Source organism: Salvelinus fontinalis, chromosome 6 (assembly GCF_029448725.1).
Source record: "Salvelinus fontinalis isolate EN_2023a chromosome 6, ASM2944872v1, whole genome shotgun sequence".
In the NCBI taxonomy this organism is placed as follows: Eukaryota; Metazoa; Chordata; class Actinopteri; order Salmoniformes; family Salmonidae; genus Salvelinus; species Salvelinus fontinalis.
Window position 1 is genome coordinate 35,157,005 of NC_074670.1, and position 10,050 is coordinate 35,167,054.

Consider the following 10,050-nt stretch of genomic DNA (forward strand, 5'->3'; position numbering starts at 1 on the left):
CAGGTGGTGTGAGCAGACTGCTCCGTGATCAGGCTCGTTCCAAAGTTCTGCTGAATTGTTTGAATTAGTAACAGAGAAAATACAGGGGTTATTGTTGTTGTGTTATAGGACTGTAAGAAAAAAATGTTCGATTGTGTTTAAATGATTGAATTAAACAAGAGTAAAAAACAAGCAGTGACTGAGGGGTGACTGATTGGCAGCTTTATTGAAATACCTTCAGTGGTGGGTAGACACCAACACAAGTAGATACCAACTGTCACCTCATTTGTTTTGACTGATTATACATACCGTGACTGGAATTCAATTAAATGCACGTTGTAGAAATGCACATTGTATTTGACTTTAAAAGGGAATTTACACTTTATTACCACTGCGTTTACACTGAATTTGATTTCCTAAAACATGGGGCGAAATTGCATTTAAAATGCACATTGTCAACAGTGCAACCCTACAATGCGACTTCTATTGAATCCCTGCCACTCTAAGTTAATTTTATGGTCAGCGGTGTCTTTCACCCGCTGATTCAAGCGGACGTAATGGGTACGGCATCCATTTGACAGATGCGGCGGTAGGTGAAGTCACAGGGCACGTCCGACCAGGCATGAGTGTTACTCTCCAGGACCGCACAGTCCTCACCGTCAACCCCACCGGAGACGTTGTTATCAGGCTCCAAGCTGCACTGTTTCCAGAAGCTATAGGGGAAAGGGAGGTAGGGGGGGAGAAAATATGACGGGCGGGATGGAATTGAAGTCACAGAGAGGGAGAGAGATAAGACAGAAAAAAAAGTAAAAAGGAGCGGACAAATAGTGGAGAAAAAAGGTTTGAGCAACTGAGATATTTTGAGTCCATGTTGTACGTGTCATGTTGAGATTGTTGAATGGGTTGCAGACCCTACATACTGATAAAATAATTTAAATGTTGAAAGATAATGATTAAATAATTCCACTATGAAACCTTAGAATTGTATGAAATTGATTAGAATCATAAAAGTATAATCTGATGATGTGTGTAGTTTTAGTCAGAATTAAATGTAAACAATGTATCTGTATAGTGGGAAAACACATACTGTCTGAGCAAGGTGTAGCTTAGGGTTTGAACTTGTATGTATGTGCCGAAGAAAAACCCCCGAGAACAATTAAACTGTGTTTGAACCGACCTGACTAGGCCTCTGAGAAACTTATGATAGGACAGGGAGTACTTCTCAAGGTTTCCCTAATCTCGGGGAATGGAACTGTCGGCTGGGTAGTGATACACAGTGGTGAGAACTCTGGAGAAGGATAAAACTCACCTACTGTTTGTGTGTATGTATGTGAGTAGGATACCTACTGTTTGTGTGGAAGTATGTGCGCAGCTATAAAATGGATGTCTTTGTATAATGGACTTCAGAGTGTTCTCGTGAATAAACTGTACTATCTTTTAAAGTCTTTGACTTTTGTCAGAGCTATTGATTGTCAGTTATTATCATTGGGATAGAAAATTCTCGTGACACATACTTATTTGTGAGCGTTGTGTTGTCCACCCATCTCCAGTCCCCCTCCATCTCTCTGTCTGATAGGCCGATCCAGAAGTAGTTATTAAACCCACCAATCCTACTTGCCTCTTTTTCCAGGGCTTCCTATAAACAAACACGTGGTTACGATGAGAAGAGCACACACACACGCACATGCACACGCACACAAACACGCACGCACACACACACAAACACGCACACACACACACACACACACACGCACACACACACACACACACACACACACACACACACACACACACACACACACACACACACACACACACACACACACACACACACACACACACACACACACACACACACACACACACACACACACACACACACACAGTTTCTTACATGCACGTTCTTGCTTTGCAGGATGGTAAGGTGGCTGCCCATTGATGTACAATTGTCTCTGCTGCTCGGCCAGTCCATCTTGTCATTACTGAAGGAGTAACATTTTTCATTTACATGAATCCAGCCCTCAGGACACTCTTTGAAATTCACCACTATAAACCAGAATGAGAGAGAGGGAGAGAGAGAGAGAAAGAAAGAAAGACAGAAAGAGAGAAAAGAAGAGAGAGGGAGAGAGAGAGAAAGAAAGAGATTTGGATATAATTCTACCTTTGTACTGTATGATAGATTTAGTATTTACTATACCCAGCTGTGGGTTCATGTCCTGTGTCAAAGGTGGAATGTCCTTAGATTTATGAAAATGTTGCTGCAATACATTATGGAAATATTCAGACAACTTGATAGATTGGGGAATGGTATTAGGGCCACTAATCACATGAACCTGACCATGTGACCTCCTGGCCCTGTCCTAACCATCTGGGAACATACAGCATACAGCATATTTGATGGGATACGTTTAAACAAAGAAGCACTACCCACAATCACATAATGAGCAGTTATTTAGGAGATCAGTCATTTGTCCATCAGTGATTCTGTGCCGTCTGGTGGCAACGGAGTTATTTTCAAAACACGTACACAGAGTTTTCTGGCTAGTGCTAACCTGTGGCAGAGCAGTTTTGTGCCAGGCTATCATAGTCATCACGTAGGCGGCTGTAGCGACGCAGCACAGTACTCAGATTCAACCTCAGGGAGGCCAACTCTTCCTCAGGGGTCTCCACAGGTTGAGTGGCATTTGACAGGGGTTCTGCAGCTGCCTGATTGGTGCTGATGGATACCAAGAGGCCAATCAGCACAAGGAGGATGGTCTGACACGTCAGAAGTCCTGCCCACTTCTTCCCCCCCTGGGAACCTGATTGGATTGATCAAAGAGAGAGCTCAAGTTATATTATACAGTATACTGTACATGTCAGTCAGATGACAGTTTAACCTGACTAGAATTGAGGTGATAATTCATATTCCAGCAACAGTTCTACATACAGGATGTATTTTTATAAGTCATTTCAATTAACCTAAATATTGTAACAAAGTGACTTGCCCAAATTTGATTTCACACAAATATGAACACGCACGCACACACACACACATACGCACGCGCACATACGCACGCGCGCACGCGCACACACACACACACACACACACACACACACACACACACACACACACACACACACACACACACACACACACACACACACACACACACACACACACACACACACACACACACACACAGTGGTGTAGACCGAAAGTGTATTTTACCTTGCTTAGAATGGTAGTTCTCCATGTTCCCTGTGCAATATCACTGGTACACGATCAGTTAACCGTTCATAAATCGAATGTGTCTCTCTTTCCACTCAGAGTTGGTGTTATATACCGATGTGGCGTGTGTTTGTGAGTGTAGGCAATTGGTTGGAAAGTACAAACTGTGGAAATAACGTTCTGCTGGACCTGAGACAGATTTGAATGGGAAAAGTAAAGAAATAGATCTGGTGCAATAACAGAAAATCTGTCATGGAATAAGGCCAGCTGGTCTCAGTAAACAAACAAACGCTACCGAACGTAGTGGATTTGTCACAGAGTTTGAACATTATTTGCCAATGGTCTGAGCGATCAAAGTTCTCTTTCTGTCACTAAACATGACCGTGCATTTTCATGAGGTTGACAGAGAGGTTTACAACAAAAGCATGACATTGCACTTTAAGCTGAATGCTCTGTAACAGCATGGGTTTACTTGTTTTGTTTTCACAAATGAGCAGCTGCGTCAAATCCACGTGTATATGCAAACACACACACACACACACACACACACACACACACACACACACACACACACACACACACACACACACACACACACACACACACACACACACACACACACACACACACACACACACACACACACACACACACACACACAAGGACATACACAGCATGCTGCCCAACCTCTTCCCGTAAGATGTCTAGTTGTTTAACTTGGCATGCTATCGTCCCCCCAGGCTCCAGTTCACTAGCACGTTACAGAGTCATTTTGGCCAGATTCTAACACACCAAATCACATAGAGAAACAGAGTCAAAGACGTTACTTCACAGCATGATTAGGTTATTTCCTAAATCCAGTACTTTCCGTACAAACACACACAGTATGATGGACCCTCCTTCCAGTTCCCGCCAGACTCTTGTCTCAGTTCCAATTTCTTGAGAGTTTTTGTTCAAACACATACACACACACACACACACACACACACACACTGACACTCACACGCTCTCCTGCCTCATCCCCCTGTTATACCATGTATGGCATCTTGCCTATGCCGCTCGGTCATTACTCATCCATATATTTATATGTATATATTCTATTCCATCCCTTTACTTGATTTGTGTGCATTAGGTAGTTGTTGTGGAACGGTTGTTGTTGAATTGCTAGATTACTTGTTAGATATTACTGCACTGTGTCCTAAAATGGTTACAAATACAAGACTGTGTGTGTGTGACAAGAACATTTGATTTGATTTGATACGCTGCAGTATGGTATGTTACCACCAGGTGGCTTACAAAAATACCCCCTTCTTAGGACCCTGACAGTTTTATGTGATTTTCAAACCAGACATATTAGCATGCTATTTGCAGGCTATTCCAATGGTTTCCCTAGTGAAGACCATGGTTTTGGACCTAACTTGGTCAAAGGTCCTAATATGGAAGGTGTTTATATAAGTTGAGGTCCTAATACCGTCTCAAAAACGAGAACACACACACACACACACACACACACATAAGGACATACACAGCATGCTGCCCAACCTCTTCCCGTAAGATGTCTAGTTGTTTAACTTGGCATGCTATCGTCCCCCCAGGCTCCAGTTCACTAGCACGTTACAGAGTCATTTTGGCCAGATTCTAACACACCAAATCACATAGAGAAACAGTCAAAGACGTTACTTCACAGCATGATTAGGTTATTTCCTAAATCCAGTACTTTCCGTACAAACACACACAGTATGATGGACCCTCCTTCCAGTTCCCGCCAGACTCTTGTCTCAGTTCCAATTTCTTGACAGTTTTTGTTCAAACACACACACACACACACACTGACACTCACACGCTCTCCTGCCTCATCCCCCTATCACACAGTCCTTCTGGACAGATTCAGCATTTATCCAAACAAAGAGAGAGAGAGCAAAAGGAGAACGAGAGAGACAGAGACAGAGAGAGACCAAGAGTAAGCAGGTTTGATGCAATACTAAAAGAACTGCCAGTGAATTTCTGGAGGAAGAACAATAAATACTGATAAAACAATTTGATGGAACAGAATTGCGAAATCAACTCCCATCTCAGCTGTTTGGAATTACAAACTTTATTTCCCAGCAGTGACTTTATTTACCGTTAGTTACAAAGTCGGGAGATTCTGCAATAGTTGGTATAAGTAAGTTAAACAGGGATTGTGGTGAGAAGAGCACGTGAAGAACTGAAACTTCAATCATGGAGGTAGAGAACTATACCAGTCTACACGAGTTTACTGAGGATATATCCTCCAGAGGAAACAAGCCTATCCTAAACAACCACAGTAAGTGTGTGTGTGTGTGTGTGTGTGTGCGTGTGCGTGCGTGCGTGCGTGCGTGTGTGTGCGGGTGCGTGTGCGTGTGCGTGTGTGTGTGTGTGTGTGCTAGCATGCGTACTAACGTACGTGCATAAGTGTGAGATTGACCATAACTCTAAGGACATGGTGTCTCTTTAGGGAATAGTCAGTGTGAGTTTTACAGACAGTCTTTCAGTTTATTGGCTATCATCTGTTCCTTTGGAATCCTTTAGAACAAATGATTTTAAATCTTTTTGAAGTGATTGTCACCTTTTTACAATGTTATGGTTCCATGTTAGCCCACTGTAAAATTGTAGGCAGTTGCAGATAGATTAGAGTGGTAATGTTCATAGTCAAAGGACTTGTCTGGGCAGGAAAAACTTCTGAAGCATGAAAGGTGAATGACAGATGAAAAAAAAAGCCCTGTCACACTCGCACTTGTCTTTTCTTACTGGTACTGATTTGACAGATTAATGCTATTTTGAAGAAGGTTTGACTTGCAATGACTGTTATATGTGGTTATTTTTTGTACCTATAGTTAAATGCTAAATGACTCCAATGTAAATGTGTCACTCTTTGCATTGAGCTGTAATCTGTCCGATCAGGTGCCCAGGGGATGAAGAGGGGGTCAGAGTGTCTCAGAGGTCAGACCGCCCTCTTTGTGGTGATTGGTCTATTGGCCTCCATCTGTGCCAACATCGCTCTGAGCGTGCTCTGTGAGTTAACATCTCTCTCTCTCTGTATGTATGTCTCTTTTTCTCTCTCTCCAACCCAGCACCACCCCTCTCCCCCACTCTTCCTCGTCATGCCTTTTTTGGCATGCAGAATGGTAACGATAGTTGTGGCAGTTGTGCAATCCAAAAGGAACAAAAGTCCAGAACTGTGAAATTTGCTCCCTCCCAGGACTCTCAGTCTCTGGCAGCCCAGGCTGTTCAGTAGTTATAACAATCAATCAATCAAATCTATTTATAAAGCCCTTCTTACATGATGTCACAAAGTGCTGTACAGAACCCCAGCCTAAAACCCCAAACAGCAATCAATGCAGGTGTAGAAGCACGGTGGCTAGGAGAAACTCTCTAGAAAGGCCAGAACCTAGGAAGAAACCGAGAGAGGAACCAGGCTATGAGGGGTGGCCAGTCCTCTTCTGGCTGTGCCAGGTGGAGATTATAACAGAACATGGCCAAGATGTTCAAATGTTCATAGATGACCAGCAGGGTCAAATAATAATAATCACAGTGGTGGTCAAGGGTGCAACAGGTCAGCACCTCAGGAGTAAATGTCAGTTGGCTTTTCATAGCCGATGATTCAGAGTATCTCTGCCGCTACTGCTGTCTCTAGAGAGTTGAAAACAGCAGGTCTGGGACAGGTAGCACGTCCGGTGAACAGGTCAGGGTTCCAATGCCGCAGGCAGAACAGTTGAAACTGGAGCAGCAGCACGGCCAGGTGGACTGGGGACAGCAAGGAGTCATCAGGCCAGGTAGTCCTGAGGCATGGTCCTAGGGCTCAGGTCCTTTGAGTGACTGAAAGAAAGAAAGAGAGAAAGAAAGAAAGAAAGGAAGAAAGAAAGAAAGAAAGAAAGAAAGAGAGAAAAGAGAGAGAGAATTAGAGAGATCATACTTAAATTCACACAGGACACCGGATAAGACAGGAGAAATACTCCATATATAACAGACTGACCCTAGCCCCCCGACACCTAAACTACTGCAGCATAAATACTGGAGGCTGAGACAGGAGGGGTCATATATAACAAACTGACCCGAGCCCCCCGACACCTAAACTACTGCAGCATAAATACTGGAGGCTGAGACAGGAGGGGTCAGGACTGAAAGCATTCACAATTTTTAAAGAAACACCAATTTGTCCCAATCTGACCTCTCAATTTGGTCTCTATTCTGCTTTTTCATTCTCTTTCTCAATCTCTCTCTCTCTCTCTCTCTCTCTCTCTCTCTCTCTCTCTCTCTCTCTCTCTCTCTCTCTCTCTCTCTCTCAGTGTTTAGCAGGCCGTTACCTAGTGTTCCCCTGGAGACAGCAGCTCTGACCCTGAAGCTGAACTCAGTTCGAGGACATTATGTCTATCTCTGTGAAGACTACTCCAAACTGGCCCAGAGCTGCTCAAAGACAGGTAAAGGGGGGCTAAGTGTTATTCAGAGTGGATAGATACTTTAGACAACTGTCATTCACTATTACATTATTTCACATAAGAAATGGTACACTGTAAAGGGGTTGCCATGAAGTTAACAGTAACTAACATGCATTTGTCAACTCTAGATTTTAAATTGATGCGGCACTACTACTAGTGAAGTTAAGTTGGTACAGCACTCTCACTAAAGGGTGCAACAGAAATAGAGCCAGAAACAACAATGCCATGCACCTACTAGTGGTCAAAAGGTTTTTGGTGCTCCAACCTGTATTCTGTGGGACAGAAATGCAGTACCATTCAAAATAGAGCAATTCTTTCACTGCCAACAAAATGTTCCCACAATGCATCACAATTTACAGTATGCTGCAGTAAAACGTTTCACAGTATCATACTGTTGATAATACCCCAAAATGACCGTATCATTTACCGTTTTACTTTAAAGTGTACACCGTACAGTATTCATAGGACATTAATGACCCATGCATATTCACTCATCTGTCTCTCTTTGTCCTTTTCATCTTCCCCTCTTCATCTCTTTTACCTCTCTATTCCTGTTCTCCTCCTCTTGTCTTTCTCCTCTCCTCTTCTCACAGTAAGGAAGTGTAGGGAGTGTCCTGAGGGCTGGATTCATGTAGATGAGAAATGTTACTCCTTCAGTAATGACAAGATGGACTGGCCGAGCAGCAGAGACAGTTGTACATCCCTGGGCAGCCACCTTACCATCCTGCACAGCAAAGAACAGCATGTAAGATAGTGTATGTGTGTGTGTGTATTTGTGTATGTGTATTCCCCTCGTTGTAACCATAACTGTTTGCTTGTAAGGACGCTCTGGAAAAAGAGGCCCGGAGGATTGGCGGGTTTGACTACCACTTCTGGATTGGCCTATCAGATATAGAGAAGGAAGGGGATTGGAGATGGGTGGACAACACAACACTGACAAATAAGTATGTGAATCCCATTTGAAATAATCCAATATCACATGTGTTATAATGAGAGGGAGGCAAATAGTTACTTTTCTACACTGTCTCGTTCCATTTCTCAATTTGTAATTTCCTTCTTCCTCTTCTTTCATTCTATTCTCTTGTTTCCTCTTTTTCGACCCCTTTCACTAACTGCCTCCCTCCTTTTGTTTTTGGCCTTTCTACTTCTCTCCCTCTCCCCTACCCTGTCTCTCTTTCTCTGCCTCCACCCTTCTGTCTCTCTGTCTCTCTCTTTCTCTATCTCTCTCTCTCCTTCCCTCTCTCTCTGTCTCTCTTTCAGGTATTGGAATGAGTATAGCTCTGAGCCTGACAATCATCACTCAGGAGGATCACTTGGGGAGGACTGTGCCACCCTGGACAGCCATTCGCAGACCTGGTTTGACGTACCGTGTGACCACATCTACAAACGCATTTGTCAGATGGATGCCATCCGGCTAGACTGAATCACAGGACTTCAACTAAGCCATGAATTTCCCAATTATCTAGATCTACCGTCCATGCATTCATGAATGATGGCAATGTTTTCTTAAATAGCTTATCCTTTTTATGTCTTTTAAGCGATTTGAGATGTTTTAGTGCAATGAAAAGCGCTATAAAAGTGAAATGATTATTCTTACTGGAAACGTCAGAACTGGAAACTGAACTAGGTTATGGGTGAGACGTACTCAACTACACTGCCAAGTGTGCATATTACTTTGTATTTTTCAGAAACCATAAAACAAAACGGGACAGGAAAGGTTAAGAGAAGGGCTAAGATATAGAATGACAAGAGGAGATAAAGATAGTTTTGTGGTATAGCTAGTTTCATGAAATGTTCATTCCCTACTCAAAATAATAGATGCAAACATTTAGCAAATCTGGCACCTTCTGCAAGGAGAATTTCAATGAATGCACTCAATTTAGTAAATCAGTTACTGCAATCAAGGAGGTAGATGCTCTAATCAACTCTGCTGCTTGCCAAACTGATTGCTGTGATACTTTTGAGCAATCTGAGTGCTTTTTTTTTTTTTACGTGTGTGACCTGTACATAAATCTCCAAAATATTCTGTGTTGCTGCACTAACCATGAAAATTAATTCCTGAGAGTCAATAAAACTGTATTTTCAAATGAATTGCTCTTCCTCTGATGTCTCTTTCTGGTTTGTGTCTGGGTTTTTTCATTTTCATTTTACTGGAATATATATATTTTTTTATTGACTTTGGCGAACATCTGTTGGTTTCTCCTGTGTCATTGCTCATCCATTGTTTTATTGCTCAATGATGTAGCCTGAAAAAGGAATGGGTTTTCATGTTTTTATTTTTTACACATTTAAACACATTTATTTGCTGAAAGTATGTTTTTAATTGGTATTTCTAATCCAGAAATCGTATTTTAATTTCTTTAAGACAACACTGTTTCTTACATAATATTTTGCCTTGGTGTT

At 42.5% G+C, this 10,050-nt stretch overlaps 3 protein-coding genes across 5 annotated transcripts in view; 2 read left to right on the forward strand and 1 right to left on the reverse strand.

Moving 5' to 3' along the window:
• Positions 1-171, forward strand: part of LOC129857756 (T-cell surface glycoprotein CD4-like) — an 11,097-nt gene extending 10,926 nt beyond the window's left edge. Inside the window, exon 10 of the mRNA XM_055926297.1 lies at positions 1-171. This exon is cut by the window's left edge and continues 1,636 nt beyond it. The gene's annotated coding sequence lies outside the window, so the exon portion shown is untranslated.
• Positions 172-186: 15 nt separating this feature from the next.
• On the reverse strand, positions 187-3,327 carry LOC129857758 (CD209 antigen-like protein E). Its single transcript, XM_055926301.1, has 5 exons — positions 3,191-3,327; positions 2,532-2,780; positions 1,874-2,025; positions 1,494-1,615; positions 187-692 (listed from the first exon to the last, which is right to left on the reverse strand). The coding sequence occupies exons 1-5, from the start codon at positions 3,213-3,215 to the stop codon at positions 524-526; spliced, it is 717 nt and encodes a 238-aa protein (XP_055782276.1). The 5' UTR covers positions 3,216-3,327; the 3' UTR covers positions 187-523.
• A 1,692-nt stretch (positions 3,328-5,019) lies between these two features.
• On the forward strand, positions 5,020-9,738 carry LOC129857757 (CD209 antigen-like protein C). Of its 3 annotated transcripts, none has more exons than XM_055926298.1 (6): positions 5,021-5,495; positions 6,113-6,223; positions 7,498-7,629; positions 8,241-8,392; positions 8,470-8,591; positions 8,908-9,738. In XM_055926298.1, the coding sequence occupies exons 1-6, from the start codon at positions 5,411-5,413 to the stop codon at positions 9,068-9,070; spliced, it is 765 nt and encodes a 254-aa protein (XP_055782273.1). In that variant the 5' UTR covers positions 5,021-5,410; the 3' UTR covers positions 9,071-9,738. The 3 variants fall into 3 exon arrangements, with proteins under 3 accessions (XP_055782275.1, XP_055782273.1, XP_055782274.1); XM_055926299.1 differs by lacking the exon at positions 5,021-5,495 and adding an exon at positions 5,594-5,904; XM_055926300.1 differs by lacking the exon at positions 6,113-6,223 and having other exon boundaries at positions 5,020-5,495.
• Positions 9,739-10,050: the final 312 nt, after the last annotated feature.